At 42.8% G+C, this 27,616-nt stretch overlaps 1 protein-coding gene across 5 annotated transcripts in view; it reads left to right on the forward strand.

The window, feature by feature from the left end:
- LOC126176997 (proline-rich proteoglycan 2-like) overlaps positions 1-27,616 on the forward strand; it is a 122,039-nt gene that overhangs the window by 90,044 nt on the left and 4,379 nt on the right. For all 5 annotated transcript variants that reach the window (XM_049924210.1, XM_049924212.1, XM_049924209.1 and 2 more), the window contains one exon: positions 26,151-26,285. In XM_049924210.1, coding sequence (XP_049780167.1) covers positions 26,151-26,285 — 135 coding nt within the window. The remainder of the gene's footprint in view (positions 1-26,150; positions 26,286-27,616) is intronic.

Here is a 27,616-nt window from a genome sequence, read left to right on the forward strand (position 1 = left end):
AATCGCTGCGGCCGGAAAATGAGCCTGCAAAAAGGGGACTAACGACGACAAGAGAGTCGTTCAGCGTGACGGAAGTGCGGCCCTTCCGCAAACTGTTGCACAATTCATTGCTGGGCCATCTACAAGTGTCAGCGTGCGAACCATTCAACGAAACATCGTCGATAAGGCATTTCAGAACCGAAGGCCCCCACGTATACCCTCGATGACGGCACAACACAAAGCTTTACGCCTCGCCTGGGCCCGTCAACACCAAAATTGGTCTGTTGATGACTAGAAACATGGTGCCTAGTCGGACGAGTCTCGTTTCAAGTTTTATCGAGCGGATGGATGTGTACGGGTATGGAGACAATCGCATGAACCCATGGACCCTGCATGTCAGCATCGGACAGTTCAAGCTGGTGGAGGCTCTGTAATTGTGTGAGGTGTGTGCAGTTAAAGTGGTATGAGACCCCTGATACGTCTAGATACGACTCTGACAGGTGACATGCATCTTGTCTGAGCACCTGCAACCATTCATGTCCTCTGTGCATTCCGACGGACTTGGGCAATTCCAGCAGGACAGTGCGACACCCCACACATCCAGAACTGCTACAGAGTGGCTCCAGGAACATTCTTCTGAGCTTAAACACTTCCGCTGGCCACAAAACTCCCCAGACATGAACATTATTGAGCGAGTCTGCGATGCCTTCCAACGTGCTGTTCAGAACAGGTCTCCACCCGCTCGTACCGTTAAGAATTTATGGACAGCCCTGCAAGATTCCGGGTGTCAATTCTCTCCAGCACTACTTCAGACATTAGTCGAGTCCACGGCACTTCTGCGAGCTCGCGGGGTCCCTACACGATATTAGGCAGGCGTACCAGTTTCATTCGCTCCTCAGTGTAAATGGCTCAACTGATGATGATGCTAAAACGTTTAATCACCACAGTTTGGTCGGCCACAGGATTGCATCTGGTCACATGACGTCCATGCACCTTTGCCATGGATTAGTGTTGCTAGTCGCATGGGGTAGCCAAACTCGCTCTTGGTGCTATTCCAGAGGAGTAGGCTGTTTACTGATCCTCGTTTCACCTCCTCCTTAGTCTGTCTCATTGTTGTCATCAGCACAAACATGACGCTGTACTCTACACTGATTCATTATGGTTACATTGAGATAGATGTCTCCTATTTATTTTTCGCAAACACTTCGTTAGTACGTAGAGCTTTTCTCATATTTTGTGTATTGGATCGCCGTGTCTCCAAATTTATATTCGTAATAGGCTAGGTGGTGTATTTGCACTAAGGGTCAGGCGCGTCAGAACATGTAGACATACATTATGCACTCTGTATTGTCACATCGAATTAGTCCACACCTGCAGATAGGAAAACATTGAACAGATTTTCAAGGCAGTCTGCTGTTGCGTCTTCCCAAGCACTTCATATCAGCAGCTTCAATGAATTGTATGCATGTACTGACGTTTGCTATTTCACAAACGGTGCCTCTATTTCGGAACTGTGATTTGAATCAAAAACTTGGAGAGATGCTCTATCCATTGATATGTGTTCGTTTTCTATATATCCAGTTGTTTTTGTGCAGTCGTCTTCCGAATCCTCGGAGGTAATTACAAGTAGCACTACATATTATGCATGGTCATTCAGCTGCCTCTACCGATGTTACTTTATGCATCCCGCAATGTTATATCTCGTCTTCAAAAACCAAGCGCGAGATTTTCATATTCTCTCGCTCACTACTCGCAAACTATTCGTCCTACAGAAAAAAATGAACAGGACCTTATTATAGGAAATGTAATTTAGTTAAACTTTGGGCTGGGGCAGATTTTCGGAAGAGGCGATAGTTTTTGAGTTATTCAAGAAAAGTGCACAAACGTGATCTTCAAACCCATCTGCACTCTCACACTCAGACCCCACAGGAGTTCTAGTATATTGCTCATGGTTCTCTCTCCTACCACTGAAAAAAAATTTGCGATGCCACAGATTATTTCCTTCTTTCGACCAGTCATGTCACGCCGCCGGCTTACTCGAGCACTTATGTATTGTGAAACTGTCGTTATTGTACCTCTTACCTAACAATTTTGTGAATTGTAACAGCATATAATAAACAATCACAATGTTGTATTCGTCAGGCCTTTTGCACACGATATTGCTGTGCTTGTAAGAGTTAAGTTCGGATCGAACCGTCAGTGTAATTGGTTTTAGAGTAACGTTTACAGAAACTGATTTCTTTGTTTAACATCACAGGCATGTTTAAATTAATAACGCGATGGAATAGCCGACGATGCTGATAACGTAAGAGCCCAGTCAACAGGGACCAAAAGAAGATCGAATATCGGGCTTAGTTCCTGTATTCGGAAATTTTTGTACTGTGGTAGGGGGGGAGAGGGGGGGGGGGGGTAATGCCACGAACAGCGTACTAGAAATCCTAAGTGGTGAGGGTTGAGTGTGGGGTTGATTTCCATTTGAAGATCACTCTTGTACATTATTCCTGAATAACTCGAAAACAGCGATCTCCAGCGGAAACGTATCCCAGTACAAAATTCAACTACATTAAATTTCCTACAATTACCTTAAATTTACTACAAAACGGCATTCTTCATTTTTTCTGCAGGACTCGCGTGTAACGAATGAGAGTGTATGAAAATAGGGTGCGTGGTTTTTGAAGGCCAGTGGATTGCATAAAGTGACATCGATAGGGGCAGTGGGACCAGCCTATATATATCTCGGAAAAAAACTCGATTTCGCAACAAGACTTCTAAATTCAAACATCAAAGAATCAGTTAATACGTATTCAATCAATGAAACTGGTAATACAAGAGCTGTTGTTGTTGTGGTCTTCAGTCCAGAGACTGGTTTGATGCAGCTATTCATGCTGCTCTATCCTGTGCAAGCCTCTTCATCTCCCAGTACCTACTGCAACCTACATCCTTCTGAATCTATTTAGTGTATTCATCTCTTGGTCTCCCTCTACGATTTTTACCCTGCAGGCTGCCCTCCAATACCAGATTGGTGATCCCTTGATGTCTCAGAATATATCCTACCAACCGATCCCTTCTTCTAGTTAATTTGTGCCACAAACTCCTCTTCTCCCCAATTCTATTCAATACCTCCTCATTAGTTATGCGATCTCCCCATCTATTCTTCAGCATTCTTCTGTAGCACCACATCTCTAAAGCTTCTATTCTCTTCTTGTCCAAACTATTTATCGTCCAAGTTTCACTTCCATACATGGCTCACTCCATACAAATACTTTCAGAAACGACTTTCTGACACCTAAGTCTATACTCGATGTTAACAAATTTCCCTTCTTCGGAAACGCTTTCCTTGCCATTGCCAGTCTACATTTTATATCCTCTCTACTTCGACCATCGTAAGTTATTTTGCTCCCAAATAGCAAAAATCATTTACTACTTTAAGCGTCTCATTTCCTAATCTAATTCCCGCAGCATCACCCGATTTAATTCGACTACATTCCATTATCCTCGTTTTGCTTTTGTTGATGTTCATCTTATACCCTCCTTTCAAGACACTGTCCATTCCGTTCAACTGCTCTTTCAAGTTCTTTGCAGTCTCTGACAGAATTACAATGTCATCGGCGAACCCCAAAGTTTTTATTTCTTCTCCATGGATTTTAATACATACTCCAAACTTTGTTTCCTTTATTGCTTGCTCAATATACAGATTGAATAGCATCGGGGATAGGCTACAACCCTGCCTCACTCCCTTCCCAACCACTGCTTCCCTTTCATATCCCTCGACTCTCATAACTGACATCTGGTTTCTGTACAAATTGTAAATAGCATTTCGCTCCCTGTATTTAACCCCTGCCACCTTCAGCATTGGAAAGAGAGTATTCCATTCAACATTGTCAAAAGCTTTCTCTAAGTCTACTAATGCTAGAAACGTAGGCTTTCCTTTCCTTAATCTATTCTCTAAGATGAGTCGTAGGGTCAGTATTGCCTCACGTGTTGCAACATTTCTACAGAATCCAAACTGATCTTCCCCGCGGTCCGCTTCTACCAGTTTTTCCACTCGTCTGTAAAGAATTCGTGTTAGTATTTTGCAGCCGTGGCTTATTAAACTGTAATTTTCACATCTGTCAGTACCTGATTCATTTGGGATTGGAATTATTATATTCCTCTTGAAGTCTGAAGGTATTTCGCCTGTCTCATACATCTTGTTCACCAGGTGGTAGAGTTTTGTCGGGGCTGGCTAATACAAGAGTAGAGAAAAGGAAAGATAACAAAGTACGAACACATTATTATAGCTGGCCAAACAACTTTTATTGAATGCTGAACCAAAATTCGAAGGAAGACAGATACATGACACTATTTTTGAATCTGATCACCGGTTGTCGGTAAACAATGGTCGTAAAGTAATACCAATCGTTTAGTTCCTCGTTGACAGAAATCCATTGCTTTATGACGGAGTCATTTGAGAAGTGCTGTGTGAACGTCCCCTTCATCATAAAATCTATTTTCCCCCATATATTCTTTCAGTTTGCCAAAAAGATTGAAATAGCATTATACAATATCTGAACACTATGTCGGGTCGGCATCAACAACGTCTGCTCGGTCATGATCTAATAGCTGCACCATTTCACTCTGACCGTGTGCGACATTGCGTTTGGTCCATATGCCGCCGGAATTTCGTTATGAATCTGAGGACAAACGTAGACTTTTGCTCACAAGAATCATTCTGTGCGCGTAATTTAGCTTTGGAATACATTTACGGTTGCCCTGCAACTTACCCTCAAGCAGTGACGCAACTGTTGTCTATACCGCAGCATAGCTACGTCTGCGGGAAACCTGGAACATTTACTCTCGTCTTACAATGCGTCACTCTTACTGCGCGATGGTCTTAGAGTGGGACGACTTGTATAGCTCACTTTATGAAGGTCCTCTATGTTTCCTGCGATACTTTGCCTCAGGAACAATGTCTTGTGAGGACCAGCGGCAGACAGAAAACACTCCCTTGGCAACGCTTTTCCACGTCAGAAATGTATGGTGGAACAGTTCTCTACGTTCGCTATTTGTGGAGCCAGTGTAATTGTGATTGTTCAAGAAATGACACGTTACATGCCGTAAGGCGCTATGATCTTTGTAGTTCTTGTGCAATACCGTGATAATTCGTAGCCCTATGGTTGTGTAAAAAGCCCTTGTAAACACTTGTCAACGACACGCAGGCCGGAAATCACTCAACAAATCAAGGAAATGGACATAAAAGTTTTCTGGTTATAATGTGTAAAACTATTGCTGCTGGAGAAAAAAAAAACATTCCGGCCACAGTTGCTGGTAGACCCTGAAGAAGTCCGCTGCAACCGTGGCCGAAACGTTGTTTTTTTTTTTTCTTCAGCAGCAGTAGTTTCATAGCGTACCTTATGACGCGGTGCCATACCTAGAAAACTTTTATGTCGACTCTCTGGCCGCGGAAGCCTACGCAATTATAAAATGTTCATCATAAATCGAAGTTTTGATCAGGCAAATATTCCTTCCTTTATTTTTGATTCGCCGATCCCTGACAACCACTGTTCTCTGTTGTCCCATTCCTAATAGAACGCAGCAGTAGCACGCGCAACCGAGCTGCAAGCAGAGAAATTTGCTGTTACACCCATATATACAGATGTACACCTTTTGTGTGCCCCATACCGGATAAGTGTGAGTAGCAGTTTAAAGTTTTCAAATGGCTCCTACAGATAAACTGCATGAACAATCGGAAAGGAGGGAAATTTCTTCCCATTGTGGGAAAGTACCGCTTTCAGATTAAGTTTACTGGAATCTGTGAAGAACTGCATTTCATTTACACTAAAATCATCTCGCGAATCGCCTTCTTTTAAGAAATATTAAGCAAAAAAGCATGACACCCACTTTGCTACTGCAAGGAAGAGGATTTCAATTTTTGTTAATGATGAAACTTTGGTACTGCGATGAAGAAGATTCCATCTTTTTAATCATGAAGCTAAAAGCTCAGCCTGTTGCACCGGTGAATTTAAACCATGAACAAAAACGCTGAGATAAATTTGAGACAAAAAATATGACTCATTTGATTCACAGTGGACTGGGAATGTAGGGTCGACATTTTTATTTCCTTCGCTGTCTTTTGAGTGTTCGTCACTGTATTCTTCTTCATCTACTGTCACGTTCTTACCAGCTACTGGTATCGTCAAGTCTTCACTGTGACATAAGACTCTATAGCGGACAGCAAATTAGGATACGGTAGAGTTTTTCTTGATTTCGAGGTAATTTTGTCCATTTTTGTCACACAAATCTTACATTCCGCAGTGTGGTGCGCTGGTACCCTCCAAATCAACAGAATTGCGAAAGACCTGTGGTGTGATCTTTTTTAAACAGCCCATCAGGAGTATACAACATAATGGGCAGCATAAGCAGTGCTGGTCGCCAAGTTAACACCCGAAATAAAGTTCCCAACACTTCTTAACAACAAGATTAAGTTCCCTATTTTTTGATTTCATGGTTCATTCTCCTCGAAAGTTGCGTTATGATCGGAGGTACGAGGCATTTATCCTTCTGAATTAACGCAAAACTAAACCGCAAATCTTCAAGAATTTGGGACGACAAGCAATCATTTCCCAAAATTGTCAGAACCGTCAGTGGCAAAAAACCAACTCGATTCCACGTGAGCGAAGTCGACTCGTCAGCAGTGCTGATAAATTACCTTGTGACACGACTCTCACATAAGGTTATGCAATATTCTTTTCATCTTATGCCACTGTTTTGCAGTTATTATATTGAGTGTAATGAGCGTGTCTGCTAGGGAAGAATGTTCAGCGTATATTCTCGCTGGGAAGGGGCTACCGGTGTGGTCTCAAGCTCCTGCCAGTCACCGGAATGCGGCCAGTCATGCTCAATACGAGTGATCAGCGTTCCCAGGGAGCTGAGCAGTTTTCGCAGAACTGGACCAGCGGCCTGTGCTGAGCTTTGTCTTGAGAGAGGCAGCACCGGCACTAGCTGGCGGCAAGGACCGCCAAGCCGCCGCCACTGTGCCCAGAGACTATTTGAGCGTGGTATTTAGCCTACTAGAAGAGGTCAGTGAATATGTCTACCTTGGCCAGATTATAAATATGAAGGGAGACATAAGACCAGAACTCTATCGACGCATCAAGCTTGGTTGACAAGCATTTGGGAAGAATTCAAAAGTATTCAGATCAAAAATGCCAGTAAATCTGAAGAAAGCAGTATTTGATCAATGCATTCTCCCTGTGATGACGTACGGATGCGAGACATGGACACTGAACTCATTCACAAAAGGGAAACTTAGGACAGCACAGAGAGCCATGGAGAGATCAATGCTGGGCTATACAAGAAAGGACAGGAAAAGGGCAGATGACATCCGGTATGTGACGAAGGTTAATGACATCTTAGAGAGAGTAGGTTCCTTGAAATGGCAGTGGGCTGGCCACGTCGCAAGAAGAAAAGACAACAGATGGACGAAGCTAGTACTGGAGTGGAGTCCGAGAGAGCACCGGAGGCCTAGAGGAAGACCACCAGACATATGGGACAAAGACATCAAGAAGATCGCTGGTAACACCTGACAGAGAACTGCCCAAGACCGTCCCACTTGGAGAAGACTTCTGAAAGCCTACCTGAATCCACGACTCGAAGAGGCCACATTATCTAATGATTGAATTGGCTGATGATGATGATGATGATGATTTAGCCTTTCCTGTATGGACATCAGAAGACAGATTGCTGTACGCCGCCTTTTTTTTCCATCATTCTTCTGACTGGTTTGATGCGGCCCGCCTCGAATGCCTCTCCTGTGCTAACTTACGTCATCCGTTTGCTGGATATATTCAACTCTCTGTCTACCTCTACACCTCTACAGTTTTTGCCTTCTACAGCTCCCTCTAGTAGCATGGAAGCCCATACAGCGTGTGGAAGTTGATTGCTTTTGCTCCAAAATGTTGGGGTAACCAACTCAATGAGTCGCCCCCACCACTGTAGTTAGTTGGCGCGAAGAGGCCGATCAATTGGTGGGATAATGCTGCTGCGTTCCCCTGTTTTTATGTGAAGTTAGCGATATTCATGTTCTTCGCATTGGCAACAACATAGAGTCACCCACTCCACATTTTTTTTTTTTTTAAGTTGTGCTGTTGAGGCTTCTAAAGTAAATGTCGTGGGATTTCGTCTGCCGGCCGTCGTCTGGTGGTGATTGGCTCTTGCTAGCTGATTTCGAAGAAGCGTGTCACAATTTCCGTACCACAATCCACATTCTGAGCACCTTGCAGTCTGATTTTTCTGCCACGCAACTTGTGCTGTGTAGTTGAATAATTTTACCGGTTTTCGTCTCGTTAACTTTGAATTTGCGGGTTGCACCGACGAGCAAGTTTTGTTTCGTTTCCTCCGTGTTGTCTACCCCCTCCTCCCCCCCCCCCCCCCACAGGGTTATCGTAAATTTCTCTAATTTCCATTGAGTTCTTAGACAGCTTTGATCTCTCTCAATTTTTATGTGAGGTCTGTTCATTCACTGAAGAAAAATTAAAAATTGTTATACTTAGTCTTTACTTTTATTTAGAAATCCCTTAATCATCCTACACATTTCGCATGCTTACGTGACCTGCAAAACAAAACAAATATATCCTGCGTATCTGATCTGTTATTCTCATGTGGTCAAATATAACATTATTTCATGTTTAGAACAGGGAATGTGCATTGCACTGTTCAGATTTTTATTTTATTTTATTTTATTTTTATTTTTTTTAAAGTCATTAGTCTTCTGACTAAACTGATGCGGCACGCCAACATCTTCATCTCAGAGTAGCCGTTCCAACCTACGTCATCAAATATTTGCTAAATGTCTTCCAATCTCTGCCTTCCTCTACAGTTTTTGCTCTCTACAGCTCCCTCTAGTGTCATGCAAGTCATTCACTGATGTCTTAACAGATGTCCCTTTCAGTGTTTTCCACATATTCCTTTTCTCTCCGATTCTGCACAGAACCCCCTCATTCCTTAATGTATCAGTCGATCTAATTTCACCACTCGTGTATAGCACCGCATCTAAAATTCCGGTTTTCCCACAGTCCAGGTTTCGCTACTATATAATGCTGTGCTCAAAACGTACATTCCCGGAAATTTCTTCCTCAAATTAAGGCCTATGTTTGATACTAGTAGACTTCTATTGGTCAGGAATGCCCTTTTTGCAGTGCTAGTCTGCTTCTGATGTCCTCCTTGATCCGTCCGTCACTGGTTATTTTGCTGCCTAGGTAGCAGAATTCCGTAACTTCATCTACTTCGTGACCATAAATCCTCTCGTTCAGTTTCTTGCTGTTCTCATTTCTGCTACTTCTCATTATTTTCGTCTTTCTTCGATTTACTCTCAATTCATATTTAGTGCTCATTAGACTGTTCATTCCATTCAGCAGATCATGTAATCCTTCTTCAGTTACACTCAGGACAGTAATGTCATAAATGAATCGTTTCACTGATATCCTTTCACCTCGAATTTTAATTTCACTCCTGAATCTTACTTTTATTTGTATCATTACTTTTTCGATGTACAGATTGAACAGCAGGGGTGAAAGAATGCACCCTGCCTTAGACCCTTTTCAATCTCAGCACTTCGTTCTTGGTCGTCCAGTCTCATTATTCCCTCATGGCTCTTGTACGTACTGTATATTACCCGTCTCTCCCTATAGCTCACCCCTATTTTTCTTAAAATTGCATCATTTTAATTGTCGAAAGTTTTTTCCAGGTCCTAAAAATCTACGGACGTGTCTCGAATTTTCTTTAGTCTTACTTCCATTACCAACCGCAACGCCAGAATAGCCTTTCTGGTGCCTTTATCTTTCCTGATACCCCTAGTTTTCTCAGAATTTTACATTGTCGAAGGCGTTTTCCAGGTCGTGAAATGCAATGGACGTGTCTTGATTTTTCTTTAGTCTTGCTTACATTATTAACCACAACGTCAGAATTGCCTCTCTCGTTACTTTACCTTTTCTAAAGCTAAACTGGTCGCCATCTAACATATCCTCAATAATCTTTTCCATTCTTGTGTAAATTATTATTGTCAGCAGCTCGGATGCATGAGTTATAAAGCTGAATGTGCGATAATTCTCGTACTTGTCAGCTCTTGCAGTGTGGATGATATTTTTCCGAAAGTCAGATGTTACGTCGCCAGACGTACGTCCTACACACCAACCTGAATAGGCGTTCTGTTGCCACTTCCCCAACTGATTTTAGAAATTCTGATGGGTTGTTATCTATCCTTTCTGCTTTCTTTGATCTTAAGTAATCTGAAGCTCTTTTACATTCTGAATCTAATACTGAATCCCCTGCCTCTTCTAAATCGACCCCTGTTTCATCTTCTATGACATCAGACACACCTTCCCCCTCATAAAGGCCTCCAGTGTACTCTTCGCACCTACCCGCTCTCGCCTCTGCATTTAACAGTGGAATTCCCGTTGCACTCTTCATGTTACCACTCTTGCTTTTAATTTCACCGAAGGTTGTTACCACTTTCCCATAAGCTGACTCAGCCCTTCGGACAATCATTTCGTTTTCGATTTCTTCATATTTTCCATGAAGCCATTTCGTCTTAGCTCCCCTGCACTTCCTATTTATTTCATTTCTCAGCGACTTGTATTTCTGTATTCCTGCATTTCGTTGAACATTTTTGTACTTTCTTCATTCATCGGTCAACTGAAGTATTTTTTCTGTTACCCATGTTTCCTTTGTAGTTATCTTCTATGTTTCTACGTTTTTCTTTCCAACTTCTGTGATTGCCCTTTTTAAAGATGTCCATTCATCTTCAACTGTGCTGCCTGTTGAGCTATTCCCTATTGCTACATCTATATCCTTTGATAAATTCAAGCGTATGTCGTCATTGCTTAGTACTTCCATATCCCACTTCTTTGCGTATTGATTCTTCCTGACTAATCTCTTAAACTTCAACCTACTCTTCATCGCTATTACATTGTGACCTACTTGAATCTACGTCTGCTCCTGGGTACGCCTTCGAATCCAGTATCTGATATCGGAATTTTTGTCTGACTATGATGTAATCTAACTGAAATCTTCCCATATCACCCAGCCTTTTCCAAGTATACCTCCTCCTGTTGTGATTCTTGAACAGAGTATTCGCTATTACTAGCTGAAACTTGTTACAGAACAGAAACTAGTTGAAATTTATTACAGAACTCAATTAGTCTTTCTCCTCTCTCATTCCTGCGCCCTAGCCCATATTCTCTTGTAAACGTTTCTGCTACTTCTTCTGCAACAGCTACATTCCAGTGTCCCCTCACGATTAGATTTTCATCTCCCTTTACGTACTGCGCTACCCTGTCAATATCCTCATAAATTGTCTCTGTCTCTTCATCTTCAGTTTGCGATGTCGGCATGTATACCTGAACGATCGCTGTCGGTGCTGGTTTTCTGTCGATTCTGATAAGAACCACCATATCACTGAACTGTTCACGGTAACGCACTCTCTGCCATACCTTCCTATTCATAACGAATCCTACTCCCGTTTGTTACGGCGTTAAGTCAAGCGCTTACACGCTAGTCGGGAATGATAGAGAAGACGTCAGCCAATCGCAAGCTGACCGACCCATCTCCATGACGATGAAGCAACAGCAGCGGCCTCTATGTGAAGAAGACATAAGCGCCGCGCTCGAATGGTCGCGGCCCAGTGGAACACCAGCCTCAAGACTAACTAATAGAAGCGTCATAGCTCATTACTGCGCTTGTATTACGATTGTTTGTACTGAAGAACACTGATTATTTTGCTTGTCGCCATTTTCTTGCGTCACATATGTGTAACATTCAAAATTACGTTTTGTCATTTACTTTTTTGTAATAAAACTCATTATTATGATTTGCTTGAATTGTTGCCAAGCGAACCAAGTACGTAGGATCCCTAGACTCCTCATACTTGACGACGGCCATAGATACGTTTTCTGCTGCTGTTGATGTCACCCTGTACTCGTCTGATCACAAATCCTTTTCTTCTTTCCATTTCCCTTCACTGACCCCTACTATATCTCGACTTAGCCCTAGCATTTCCCTTTCCAGATTGTCTGCCTTCCCTACCACGTTCAAGCTTTGACATTCCACGCCCAAACTCGTAGAAAGTAATCCTTTCGTTGGTTATTCAGTGTCTTTTTCTCGTGGTCACCTCCCCCGTGGCAGTCCCCTCCCGGAGATCCGAATGGGGGACTATTCCGGAATCTTTTGCCACTGGAGAGATCATCATGACACTTTTCAATTAGAGACCGCATGTCCTGTGGATACATTTTACGTGTCTTTAATGCAGTGGTTTCCATTGCCTTCTGCATCCTCATGGCGTTGATCATTGCTGATTCTTCAGCCTTTAGGAGCAGTTTCCCATCCCAAGGACAACAGAGTGCCCTGAACGTCTGTCCGCTCCTTCACTCTCTTTTTTTCAAGGCCGTTGGCAGGACGAGGGTGACTTCTTATGCCAGAAGTCTTCAGCCTCCAGTGCTGATTATTAATCAAAATTTAAGAGGTAGCAGCTTTACAACCAGATACCGATGACGTTTTGATTACTGATCAGAGTCACTACCCCTAGACCCGATATAGCACACAGCAACATTTTATAGAAATATTTTATCATAGCTTAGGCCAACGGCTTATTGCACCGTTCACTCAGATATATGTCCTACAGGAAGCCAAACGTTTCTACCTTCACTTCCTGGAGGTAGGAATGTGAAGTGAGGGTTACGTGTGGAAGTTTCATGTAAATGTTGCGTTTATTTTCGACGAACATACCTGCACAGTTTATGTTAAGCCACAGACGGATAACCATTATGAAGCGTTTTCAAAGATTTCGATAACCAGTATAGAGGGAAGGAAGTCTCATGAAAACTGAGTTCGGTAATCGAAAACATATTTCAATGTCGAATTCAGCACCCAAAGTTTTGTAAAGATTCATATTTTAATAAATGTATTTGTCATTTATTGTTCGTCTCAATTTCACATTTGTTACGATATGACCAGATTCAATCTGTATAACTGTCTAGCATCCCGTCGTGTTTATACAGGAACTACCGATCAGAATGCTGCCAGTGTTCTAACATATAGCTGAGATACATATACGGCCGGTTGCTTGCCTAACTACTTAGCTCTGAAATTATGGACTAGGATCGAAACTAGTCATACCGTAAAAAATGTTCAACCGGGGCGCAACAATAAACGACATATAGATTTTTTAAAACATCAACACAGTTGTTAGAATTAATGTGTACGACCAGCAGCGAACGTGCGAATAAATTTCAATAGATCACGAAAACCGATAACGTGTTACGTGCTAGCGAACGGAATGTCCGTGAATATGGTGGTAAATTTAGACACATTCTGCATTGGTTCAGTTTACGATGTGGACAACAGCGGCGTCAGGTTACAGTGATACAGCAATGACGGCGGGAAGACGGTAAAACTATATACATTTATTTTTAGCATGAAAGCTTATCATGTTAAGTATGTTATTGGCGAGTCTGTTTGAGACCTTTTTTATGATGTTTTGCTGACGCATGGAGTAACGAGTGGAGTAACGTTAAAATCCGTGCTCGTATAAATTTGGCTGAGACCGTTCGAGCTTGAAGGTCCAGACGAGGTATGTTTTTCAGCTAGAAATGTCGAAGCGGAGAATGGCGATAAAGCTATATTACGTTGCTATTATAGTAGTCGGTCTTTGACGTTCGTTACAAGTGGAAATTACTTTGAGATGAATGGCTGAATGTCATTTCTTGTACACGCTGTGTACATAAAATTCTGATGTAAAGGTCTTTATGTGAAATAGAGAGTATATTATGCTTACCTTAAATGTTATAATTCACTTCGTAATAACTTTTTGTGAAAAGACAATAACGTAACGTTCAGCGAACACGTACCAGCGCAGCCGCAAGGAAATTCTAAGTGCGGAATAGTAAGTGATACTCCGGCCTATTTTTGCGCCTACCTTAGAGTGATTGAGTATCCAAAGAGTTACTTCCCTTGATCACGAACCAATACAGGTGCGACGTTGTGGAGGCCCTCTAATAGTTATAATTTAGACACCGTATTCACTATTCGGGAATAACGGATACCGAGCTGCTTGTAGAGAGAAAACTTCTCAATTATGAGACTGGACAAGTTGGAAATCACGTAGTCGTCATTTTACTGCACTTCGCATTGTGTGTGACACTGATTTCTAAGTCTTGTAGCAGCAGCAATAGATATAATGCTGGCGGTAGTACCAGTAGTATAGTAGCAGTAGATCACTTATGTAGTAACGTTCGACATGCCGTTAGATCAAAATGATCAAATGTGTCTGAAATCTTATGGGACTTAACTGCTAAGGTCATCAGTCCCGAAGCTTACACACTACTTAACCTAAATTATCCTAAGGACAAACACACACACCCATGTCCGAGGGAGGACTCGAACCTCCGCCGGGACCAGCCGCACAGTCCATGACTGCAGCGCCTCAGACGGCTCGGCTAATCCCGCGCGGCCATGCCGTTAGATTAAAGATTAACAGCAAAAATTGTAATTCATTTATAGAAGCTTTTACGTATTTTCAAGTTTATTTTGAGAGGGATGGAACACTTAGCCGAGTTCTTATTTTGAGAACCTTCCTAGCATTTTTCTGAAGTAAGTTAGCAAAACCATGAAAGACGTAAATCAAGATGACCGAATGACGACTATTGCTTCCATACTCCGGAATGCTGAGGCAACTTGTTAACAACAGTGAAATACCATTGGATTTAACCCTGGAGATCAAAGCTCCTTTGTATTTGTTGTATATTGTTGCAAATAGATGGTATCTCAATGTAAAAAAAAACACTAAACTTTTCTATTATTTCTCAACACTAGTCAAGTGCAGCACCATCAGCTGACGTCAGGACCACGTCACTGATGTTTGGTTTCCATTTTGCGTAGCGCAGCTTACCGTTTGCATGTCTGGAAAACATTCGGCATCTCTCCGTAGTGAGTCACCGAACTCAGAAAGAGGATATGATGTTAGTAAATAGTATTATTCATTGCAGAGATTTGGATTAAAGTCTGCCTGAAATAAACAATAGTGCATACGCGTGCTTGTGTGTTGTGAAATGATACAGGCGATTTTTTCATTTACATTTTTAATGAAAATGTATTGATTGACATATCCTTTTTAACTGTCATTTTAAATAAATTTGACTTAGTAATCTCTTTAACCACTTTAGGAAATATATTGTACAATTCCTTGATAGAAAATACTGTGTTCCACGATCGTGAATAGAACTGTTGTTGCATGCACTATCAATCTTTTTTCTTTTTCTATGTACGTAAGAGATTGGTAACTGTACTCGGTTGGTGTAATTAAATTTCCTATTGTGCTGAACACATCTTTACAATGAACCCGGCAACTATTTTTGACTGTTATTCTTATGATCCTTTTCCTTTTTGCAACTTAAAACTACATTTATAATTTGTAAATTTATTCCCCAAAAAGCATTCCTTAGCTAGAACTGAGTGTAGATAAGAATACACTAGAAGTCATAGGAATACAGTGAAATACATTGGCTGATGGAATCTAACGAGAAGACTCAAACGGCACATTCACAGTATGACATTCTGTTTGCTACCATCTCTGTGTGTCTGCTTCAGTCAAAAAATTTGTTGTAAGCGTAGGCTTCCGCGGCCGTTGTCATCTTCAATAAAATTCTTCAGGATATCAGACCGCATCGTCATAATTTAAAATGTGCCACCGTTTCGGCCAGCGTTGCAGCTAGCCTTCTTCAGGGCCTAACGTTAAACTGCTAAATGAAACACTAAGTCAGCAGTGGCGGAACACCGAGACGAGTGCGGGAAACCAATATTTTTTCAAGAAGCCCGCGTCCTGGCGAAACAGCCTCTCACTTTCAAAAGAAAAATTAGAGAGGCGATAGAAATAGCCAAAAGACCCGCCAACATGAATAGAGAGGACGGGTGCAAGCTTCCGAGGTCCTGGCTGCCTGCAATAGCAGGGCTACGGAGCGGCGGCAGAGCCGTGGCGGCCCATGCAGACACGCGGAGAGCCGCAGTAGTGGTCGCGAGCACACAAAGCAATGGCACGCCGCAGCCGGCTTCTGGACAGCACGTAAACAGTGTGACGTCACAGCCATCACCTGTTCGCTATTCGTCCGTCTCCTCCAATGGGGTGGATTAATATAAAGGCCAATAGAAAGCAGCTATTTCAGCCAATGACAGTTAATAAAGGACACACCAATAAAGCATACCTTTCACCCCTCCTCCTCCTCCTTTTACAGCCAATCAAGTAACGACACAATTTTCTCGTGCACCTATTTAAGGAACCAAGTGTGTTTCATTTAGCAGTTTAACGTAAGGCCCTGATGAAGGCTAGCTGCAACGCTGGCCGAAACGTAGGCGCATTTTAAATTATGACGATGCGGTCTGATACCCTGAAGAATTTTATTGAAGAAGACAACGGCCGCGGAAGCCTACGCTTACATTTAACCAACCTGTATGGGCAGGAAATCCACGGAAACATCAAGAAGTTAGAAGCACTGCGTCTAAAAAGATTAAACTGCTGAATGACCTTGATTTTTTGAAGAGATGCAGAGACACGAGTGTTGTGCCGTATTCTTTGCGGTTGACGTCTCACATAAAAACGAACAAGGCGAGGAATATCTGTGCTAAAGCCAGTAAAGCATTGCTACGGGAAAGGATCCGCCACATCCGCATAAGTCTCGATGCTCACAACAGGAATTTGTGTGATCTGCACCTATTTCTGGCCGGAAAACAACAGATGGAAGACTGGGATAAAGTCGACAGGTTAACCTTTCAGCAAGCATCAAGGACCAGCAATAGTATTACTAACCGCCAGATGAGAAAGTACGACAAACTACAACAGAAAGCCACGGACGAAACATTGACGCTGGACAGGCGACGGACAGTGGTCAACCTCTCCAGCCACACCTTGAGCGAAGCAACCACAGCAGTTCTGGCCAAGGGGATGAATTTCGCAGTCGCACCTAAGCGAGTTCCAAAAGAAGATATCATAGAATCCGTAGAGGCTTCGGTACGTCATCTGCCACAGGCCGAGGCGGAGAAGATCCGGCAGGAAACGGTCAGAGTTCTGAATAAAGCAAAGCCACCGAAGCAAAACATCAACGCTGAGGAATACCATGCCATCAAGGAACTCAGGGACAACCCCCACTTAGTAGTGGTACAGGCAGATAAGGGCAACGCCACTGTAGTCTTGGACACAACTAATTACAACAAACGAATGGAAGATATTCTCGCAGAACCTATCTACAAGAAACTTCAGGGAGATCCGACGGCCAAGGTAATCAAAACGACGCAGGCACTGCTCAAGCACTCTAGAATCAACTTCGACAAGGCCAGAAGATTCATCCCGCAAGTGACACAGGCACCAAGGATGTATGGTGTACCGAAGGTACACAAAACCGACTTCCCCTTAAGGCCCATAGTAAACAGTATAAATTCCCCGACCTACTACCTAGCAAAAGAACTGGCACCTAGGCTCCGACACCTAGTGCATCAAACCGAGTCCTACGTTAAGGATTCCACTCACTTTGTGTCTCTCCTAAAGGAAATGCGTGTTACGGACCAAGATCTGATGGTTAGTTTTGACGTCAAATCCCTATTCACGAATGTCCCAGTGTCAGATACTGTGAACAACCTAGAAGAACGCGTGGCACCTGATATATGTGAGCTTGTGCGCCACTGTCTGACGACCACCTACTTCAAGTGGAGAGGTCAATTTGATGAACAAACTGACGGTGTAGCTATGGGCTCACCCCTATCGCCTATCGCAGCAGAAATCTTCATGGAGGCATTTGAGGAAACAGCCCTCCAGTCCGCACCATTACGTCCAAATTGTTGGCTTCGCTATGTCGATGATACTTTCGTCATTTGGCCCCACGGAGAAGAGGAGTTACAGAACTTCCACAAGCACCTTAACCAACAGCATAGGAAAATTCAGTTTACAATGGAAACAGAGAAGAATGGGGTGCTGCCTTTTCTCGACGTGGAAGTTTATCGAAAACCTGATGGTAAACTTGGCCACAAAGTGTACAGGAAACCAATCAGTACGGACAGGTACCTTCACGCCTCATCCCACCATCACCCCACGCAGAAGGAGTCCGCCCTGCACACGCTAACGAAGAGAGCGTACAGGATAAGCGACGAAGAACATCTGAAGACAGAACTTGAACGCCTCAGGTCCATATTCGGAACTAATGGCTATGGGAAGCAGATGATAGACAGCACCATGTCGACAAGGGAGAAGACTAATAGGGAAGAGGAGAAGGAGGCACAGAGCATTGCTGTGTTACCATATGTACAAGGGGTCACCGAACGTATTGGCAAAATTCTACGAAAAGCCGACATCAAACCAATTTTCCGAAGCAGAAACAAAATATCAGACATGCTCGGTTCTACCAAGGATGCAGTTGACAAACTACACACAGCTGGCGCGTATGAAATTGGTTGTGCGTGTGGATTAGTCTACATAGGTGAGACGGGACGTCCGATTAGCACAAGGCTCTCGGAGCATGAAAGATATATCCGCCTGAAACAACACATTAAGTCAGCAGTGGCGGAACACCGAGACGAGTGCGGGAAACCAATATTTTTTCAAGAAGCCCGCGCCCTGGCGAAACAGCCTCTCACTTTCAAAAGAAAAATTAGAGAGGCGATAGAAATAGCCAAAAGACCCGCCAACATGAATAGAGAGGACGGGTACAAGCTTCCGAGGTCCTGGCTGCCTGCAATAGCAGGGCTACGGAGCGGCGGCAGAGCCGTGACGGCCCATGCAGACACGCGGAGAGCCGCAGTAGTGGTCGCGAGCACACAAAGCAATGGCACGCCGCAGCCGGCTTCTGGACAGCATGTAAACAGTGTGACGTCACAGCCATCACCTGTTCGCTATTCGTCCGTCTCCTCCAATGGGGTGGATTAATATAAAGACCAATAGAAAACAGCTATTTCAGCCAATGACAGTTAATAAAGGAAACACCAATAAAGCATACCTTTCACCCCTCCTCCTCCTCCTTTTACAGCCAATCAAGTAACGACACGGTTTTCTCGTGCATCTATTTAAGGAACCAAGTGTGTTTCATTTAGCAGTTTAACGAAAGGCCCTGAAGAAGGCTAGCTGCAACGCTGGCCGAAACGTTGGCGCGTTTTAAATTATGACGATGCGGTCTGATATCCTGAAGAATTTTATTGAAGAAAAAATTTGTTGTGTAGTCTACTGGGTGTAGCAAAATGAGTCCGACAAAACTCGATGTACTGTAGTGTGTGCATTCGTAAACAAGTGGCGAACAGAGACTCATGTCCGGAAACGTTGTCTAATAGCGCTACATGGTGTTGACTGTCTAAGGCCCGAGAACTGCCCCTAGGTCGTCCTTTAGTCAACGAAGGCGAGTCTGAGGGACGGCAAGAGCAACTTCTTTCCGTAGACCTGATAGCATTCAGGGGCACCGACATTTCCACTCCTATCCTAGCAACACCGATTGAGATATGTCAGCATCAAAATTTAAGGTATGAGCTAGAGCCGACCGCAGTGGCCGAGCGCTTCTAGGAGCCTCAGTCTGGAACCGCACGACCGCTACTGTCACAGATTAGAATCCTACCTCGGGCATGGATGTATGTTATGTCCTTAGGTTTAAGTAGTTCTAAGTTCTAGGGGACTGATGACCTCAGATGTTAAGTACCATAGTGCTCAGAGCCATTTGAACCATTTGATGAGCTAGAGACGGCTGTTGACTTCCCCCATGATTTAGACGCCCTGTGGGTGAAGATTCCGGCCTGAATTCCTATCCTGTCTGTTCCACAAGAAACCCTCTTCAGCCCCTCGTAATTTGTTGGTATCGTTTTCTTACGCACTGTATGGTGGTGTTATCTACATTTAATGTTGTAGTGACATTTTCCGTCCTCAAACTGAAACTGGTCGATTTGTTTTTTTTGAATTTTAAGTAACTTCGTTACATGTTGACCAGTAAACGATAATGTTGCTGTTGTAAGCGACCCACTGGAATAATGTCCCTAGAAAAGTTTATTTTACTATCGTGGGCTATATCACCTACCTCAAACTCCACCTCAAAATTCCTCCTTCCTCCGTGGCACTGTCCCTGTAGATGTACTGAAACGTCTAAACACATAATTCGACACTGGGGGTATGAAAGGGTGCTATTGTAGCGGTTAAGGTAACTCTCTTTTAGTAAAATGCCAATCTATTCTGAGACAAAACTTCCGGGTAGATTAAAACCATGTGCAGGTCCGAGACTCGAATTCGGGATCTGACCCGTTCGCGGGCAAGTGCTCTATTCTGAAACGGTTCGCATGCCGTTTTCATGCACGGATATGAGTTACTTTCACTGTCAAACCAATCCAATCTACTGACTGTCTGTTCGTGAGCATAATTACAATCTTACTGGTTCGTTCCAAGCTGCATGGCAGATGTGTCCGGATATTTTATAGCACACACGATTCAACTTAATTTGTGCATTAAGAGATTGTCAGCACTGTTACGCGGCACACACGTACATACACTATCGATAACTGACGTTTACCACTCTTTCAACTTATCTAGCTTAACATCCCACTCGGTGCTCTGATGCGCTATCTAGCCTCCATTCATCTCGGAGGATTCCAACACACTCCTTTTCCTGTGTCGTCCGAACAAGACACAGTCAGGACAAGAGCACACGAGCTGGTGCCAGTGCAATAGAGACCCGCCACTATCGGGAGTTTCACCAGCTCCACGGCCAGCTCTGAGGATGACGATATCGACTTCGCCTCGGCCAACTGCCGGCCGAGTACAATCCGCCAATGACCGGACGACAAGGCACAGAATAGCAGCTCTCGCCCACTTGATTTAGATTATCGTCCAGGGCTGAATTAGACAGGGAACGTCGTTTAGTGAACTCTTACAAGTCAACAGACAGTTGTTGTAATTGCATTTGCTATGTACTGAGAAGTTACCTACATATTACATGCAATGTTACAGACTTCATTATTCAACAAGTCACAAAGATAAGTAAACCTTTTTGTTACTAATTTGTTGGAGAGTTGTAGAACTTTCGTTCTCCTATCCTGTTACCTCCTGACCCTGGGATTGGGAGAAACTTAGTAATGTACTGCACGAACTCACTTACTCGACCTATCGTAACAACAGTGCCAACTCGGCCACCACAGCAGTAGCGACGAGGACTTTAGAAAAACGTTTACACAGGAACTGCCAGCTGTTGAACGTCCAAGAAACAAATGCGACGCTAAAGACGCCTGCCGCTGTGGCAGAGCGGTTCTAGGTGCTTTAGTCCGGAACCGCGCTACCAATACGGTCGCAGGTTCGAATCCTGCCTTGGGCATCGATGCGTGTGATGTCCTTAGGTTAGTTAGGTTTAAGTAGTCCTAAGTCTAGGTGACTGATGACCTCAGATGTTAAGTCCCATAGTGCTTAGAGGCATTTGAACCATTTGACGCTAAAGACGCTAACGATTCCATATGCAGCTTACATTATCATGAGAATTTTTTGCCTCAAGAATAAAACTGTTGGGAAATTCCATTGATGTTCGGTGCGTTTACAAAACAGTGTCAAGAAAACTTTGTATAATGATATGTCCAGACACCAATGCCTGCTCAGGTATGGGCCGTTGAAGATCCGCATTTCACAGCCTGCATTTTATTTACAGGTGATCCAGAAATCACATGTGATGGCGTAGTAAATTGCCACAATACGTACATGTTAGCAGATGCAAATCCTTGTGCAGTCATAGTGGTGAAGTTAGGATCGCTTCAATGAGACTGAATTTCCGGCGACTAACTCAAGGACCATACACTTTACCAAACAAATTAACAGGTTCTGTGCATCAGTGATATCTTTGTGATGAATTACGAGCGCTTTTAGAGAACATTACCCATCCAGAAAGACAATGTTGTTTTGTGCATCACAGCGAACCACCTCATTTTCTGTGAATCATGCGGCAGTACTGCACCGCAACATTTCATGTGGGTTGGTTTGATCGAGGAGATCCGGTGGCATGGTGTTATTCACCGTACCTGAATCCATTTGATTTCTGGCTATGGGGACATTTAAAGGTATTGGTGTATGCCCAACGCAGCAACAATGTGCAGACGTTACAGGACCGTGTGACCAATGCATGTGGCGCAATCTGAATGCAACCAGATGTATTTGAAAGAGTGCGTTATTCAATGCGACGAAGTGCTGGAGGATGTATCTGGACGCTTGGTAACCACATGCAGCACTGAGTATGGTGTCTGCTTATGCGTAACACACATGCGAATGACAGGATAGACTGGCCCACATCTCAACAGGTACTGGTTTCCGGACATACCATTATAGGAAATCGTCTTCTAGTTTTGATCGATACTGTATCCTATAGGAATGTGAGACATTTGTTCTTTAAACACCCTTTGTATGAAGAATAGTACTGATCCTAACTCGTTGCTATGAGGAACTGATACTTAATGTATGTAAATACTCAGGTGTCTACCCCCACACTGAAGAACTGGCTACTTACGGCATGTGTCACGATTAGAGTTGCGCTCTATCAAAACCGCGGTTCCGTAGTTTTCTTACAGTTCATGAATGACGCAGTAAATTGTAAGATTACCGGTAACAAAGGTAGCACTGGTAGGGGATGAAACACCAATGAATTTATCTGAGACAATCAGTGAGCCTATGACTTCTCTTTGCTTTTTGTTTGTTTGTTCACGTAATTGGAACCTATAGTCTACCCCCTTGTTCCTACTTGCAGCTGCTGTCCACAATAAGCAAAGTCTTCTATGAAAAATTTGAGAGGAGAGAAGATTACAATAAACTTTCTAGTTCACGTAGCTTTTCGTGTAGATTTGGCTCCAGCTCTTCTTTTCTAGGTGTCTGATTCTTGAAGCTGAAAATGTCACATTTTAGGTCCTCACGGACTGATCTAAATAAATTTGAAGATTGTTGTTGCCAAATTTTTGTTGTTACGTTAATATATCTTCTCACATTTTAGTATATCATATAGTCTCTTAATTTTTCACATTAACAAAGCCGAAATTGCATTATTCGCACAAAATACAAAAATACATCCGATCTCACTTAGCGGAAATAACAATATTCCAGAGGGTTTACAATTTTTCTTTAGAAATGACTTTCTATTAGTTTCTGTTACACTACTGCTTTCGATTATTATTTCATAAATGAATCCAGAAATAAACATAGTAGCCAGTACAGTACTGCGTAATTAATAATAGAAATTTTAAGTGGTAATATTTCGTAATTTCAAATGTTTCTAAAAAAAACTAATTTTAATGTACATTCAGAATAGTACTTACCGACTATAAATCGAAAATAAAGTAATTCCTTTTCATAAATTTTAGCTTGAATTTAACATACTGTGTATAAAATTTCACGAAAGTTTTCATAAAAGCAGCTGAGATAATACTGATCTGTCCAAAATTCGAAAAATAATACTGGTATCGACAATTACTTTTGAGGAGAAATAATGCTAAAGGAGTATGTCCCGTTACAAACCTCACATCTCTCTGTGTCAGTTCATTGTGTATCTCACATCTATACAAAATACAAATTGCATTTTACAAGTAATAAAAATTAGTTGATCGCATAGGTTCTGCACTTTTATGTAACCAAAGCAATTACTTTTGATGCAAGTACAGTTTACATGCACAAACATAAAAAGATCTATATAATTATTGTAATATTTTGCATTCAATGGAAGGTTCTTCATTATGAACAAAGGCAAGGAAAAAAATGCCTCTAAGCACTATGGGAATTAACATCTGACGTCATTAGTCCCCTAGAACTTAGAACTACTTAAACCTAACTAACCTAAGGACATCACACACATCCATGCCAGAGGCAGGATTCGAACCTGCGACCGTAGCAGCCGCGTGGTTCCGGACTGAAGCGCCTAGAACCGCTCAGACACAGCGGCCGGCGAACAAAGGCATATATACAGGGCTATTACAAATGATTGAAGCGATTTCATAAATTCACTGTAGCTCCATTCATTGACATATGGTCACGACACACTACAGATACGTAGAAAAACACAAAGTTTTGTTCGGCTGAAGCCGCACTTCAGGTTTCTGCCGCCAGAGCGCTAGAGAGCGCAGTGAGACAAAATGGCGACAGGAGCCGAGAAAGCGTATGTCGTGCTTGAAATGCACTCACATCAGTCAGTCATAACAGTGCAACGACACTTCAGGACGAAGATCAACAAAGATCCACCAACTGCTAACTCCATTCGGCGATGGTATGCGCAGTTTAAAGCTTCTGGATGCCTCTGTAAGGGGAAATCAACGGGTCGGCCTTCAGTGAGCGAAGAAACGGTTGAACACGTGTATCTGGACATGCTGGAAAATTGGCTCATGCCACAACTGGAGATCGACAGCGCCGACTTCATCTTTCAACAGGATGGTGTTCCACCGCACTTCCGTCATGATGTTCGGCATTTCTTAAACAGGAGATTGGAAAACCGATGGATCGGTCATGGTGGAGATGAATGATCAGCAATTCATGTCATGGCCTCCACACTCTCCCGACTTAACCCCATACGATTTCTTTCTATGGGGTTATGTGAAAGATTCAGTGTTTAAAACTCCTGTACCAAGAAACGTGCCAGAACTGCGAGCTCGCATCAACGATGCTTTCGAACTCATTGATGGGGACATGCTGCGCCGAGTGTGCGAGGAACTTGATTATCGGCTTGATATCTGCCGAATCACTAAAGGGGCACATATCGAACATTTGTGAATGCCTAAAAAAACTTTTTAAGTTTTTGTATGTGTGTGCAAAGCATTGTGAAAATATCCCAAATTATAAAGTTATTGTAGAGCTGTCAAATCGCTTCAATCATTTGTAATAAACCTGTATATATATATATATATATATATATATATATATATATATATATATATATATATATATATATATATATATATATATTGGCCACGACATCTTGGTAGATGATTGTTGCAGTGTCTATGTGTTTATGGGTTGCATTTTTTCATATGACTTGTCAAGCCAATGGTAGCACGGCATCTCTTGCCGCTATTGTCACTAGAGTATCTGGCTGCTGAAGCAGGAGCAGTGGTAGCATTGCGAAGCTCTTTCTGCCTTAATCTGTCTAACAAGCCTTCATCATGCTTCGACATTCCAAATGATATATCATCACGCCACTCTGGTCTCATGCTAGCCCGTGCCTCCCATCTGTTTGTGTCGATTCCAAAGCTCTCCATATCTCGTTTACAGGAGTTCTTGAACCTCAATACAGGACGTCCTACATGTCTTTTGGCTACAGAGATCTCTCCAAGCATCACATCACGTAGTAATCTGTCAGGATCCATACGGTGGACGTGACCCAGCCAGCGGAGTCGTCTCTGCTTCAAGATAGCTGAAATACTGTTGCAGTTAGTTTTAGATAGCACTGCAGGAGTTCCTGTTATTATCGATAAGCGTGAAAATTGTGCATGAATAACAGAAATATATGTATTTCATACAAGCTCGACGAAGTATTGCAGTTCCAGTATTTGATAGTGTTTTGTTTTGCATTTTGTTTCCTTAATTTCACCTCTTTTTTCCGGTAACTGCGTTTTCTATCACTTTTGATAAATATGAATTGCTTATTTTCATTTTTGCTACAACATCCCTGGGTTTCACATTACAGATCAAAAATTTTCGAATAAAACCTGTATCAAAGAACAGCAATTTCTATTTTGCTATAACAACTGTTTATTTTTAAGTAACAGACATAAGGGTATCTATGTAGAATAAAAATGTTCCGTACATTACGCGGCCGTTTATGTATCCTCAAACAGTCTCCAGTCGGTCATCGCTTCCGATTTCTAGAGGAAATTACTAAGACACAGATCACATATGCAAACATGCAAACAATGCGATCGAAATGAGCTAACGCCCGATAGATATGCAACACACATAACGTACAGGTAACGCGGCTACGATCTGAACTGAGGAAGGCTGCTGGGAAAGCTATCGTAGCTTACTCATATTGAGGAAGGCTAATGGGAAAGCTACTGTAGTCTACTCATACTTCCTATAGTTTCCAGTAGCCTACAGTAGTTTTACAACTTCAGTCACTAGTGCGTAGTGGGTAGTCTACAAGGAAGAAAAGATAATTCATAGTGTGGTGTGTATCCCGCAGGAGTAGAAGCCGAGGACTGGGAACAGCTGGAGCAGAGTGAAGCGCTGACAAGGGAGAGACGGGCCAGCAACCACTCGAGACCTCCCAAGGGGCTTCCACCCGGCAGGGGCGGCGGCCAGCTGCACCACCCAGCAGGTCAGTCCCACCACCAGCACCGCCACTCAAGAAATCACGTATCAGTTACAAGTCACAGTTTTCACAATAACAAATTTACAGTATCTGGTGTTCTCAGTCGCAACTAGAAGTCACAAGAAGCAAGGAGAAACCAATCCATGTGCCATCTGTTGGACGAACTTAGCACTTCTTTAAAGAACCTTGTGTCAGGCTATCGAGTCTGATTGCGATTTTAGTGACAAATCGCAACTAAAAGTCACAATATCAACTGAAAATAACATTTAACATTCAACTTCTTGTGCCATCCGTTGATCAACGCTCGTGGTTCGTTCTAAATCCCCCTTTACACGATCGACTTTCTTGTCTCACGACGAGAGCACGGCAAGTCCCAGTTTCCCAGAAACTTCACACAGTGACAGAGCAGCCAAAATAAGCGAACTTGAGTCTTAATTTATCCGTAGATACTCGATCGTTTCTGTGAAAACGACCGTCAAGGTGCGCGATCAGCTCAACCCAATTGATGGCATAAAATCCGATTATGGTTTATATTTTTTATTTTTATTTTTTCATTTATCTACCCATGTCCGTAGAAGGTTACTATACGAATGTTTCTTATTAAGTCAAAAGATACAAGGGCATTATACTATTAGTAAGGTTACAACTGGGTTTCACAGTAAGTGTCATACGTTTGTTGTACAGAGTGATTTTTTCCATCCAATACATACTCTAGGAAGTGATCAATAAGAGGATATGGAACAAAAAGGTCTTATGAACTTATGTCCTGAAATGCATGGCTTCCATGCTAGAGACCATTTATTCAATCATACTTCTTTACAGGGACTGCGGTCTAGCAAGCGCTGTATAATGGAGCCACAGTTACAGCATGCATGGTTTCCTCCTAAAGGTGGCTTCTCATACGCATGCCCTTCCGCCCTCTCCTGCCTTGGTGATGTTGTGTCAAAATGACTTCTCTTGCTGACTCACCTGGTAGGTTCCGTATTCGAATCGAGAGCTTGCCGACATGGTGTTTAGTTATGGAAAGGTAAATGGCAAGATCGGCGGCCAACAAGGTCATATGAGGATGCCTATCACCGCCGAAAACAACCACACCATTCAATGTTTGCAGCAGTGTTCCGCAGTTTGTCTGAGACAGGGTCGTTTCAGGAAGCAGGAAATAATGAAGGACGTACCCGAAATGTTGGGACACCAGACTTGGAGGAAAATGCGACTAACACTGTGTATTGGGACCGCCGTGTCAGTACCACGCAGTTTGCCTACCAGTACAGGGTACGTTAGACGACGGTGTGGATCATTCTCCGTAACAATTATTACTGCCATTATCACTTGCAGCG

This window comes from Schistocerca cancellata, chromosome 3 (genome assembly GCF_023864275.1).
Source record: "Schistocerca cancellata isolate TAMUIC-IGC-003103 chromosome 3, iqSchCanc2.1, whole genome shotgun sequence".
NCBI lineage: Eukaryota > Metazoa > Arthropoda > Insecta > Orthoptera > Acrididae > Schistocerca > Schistocerca cancellata.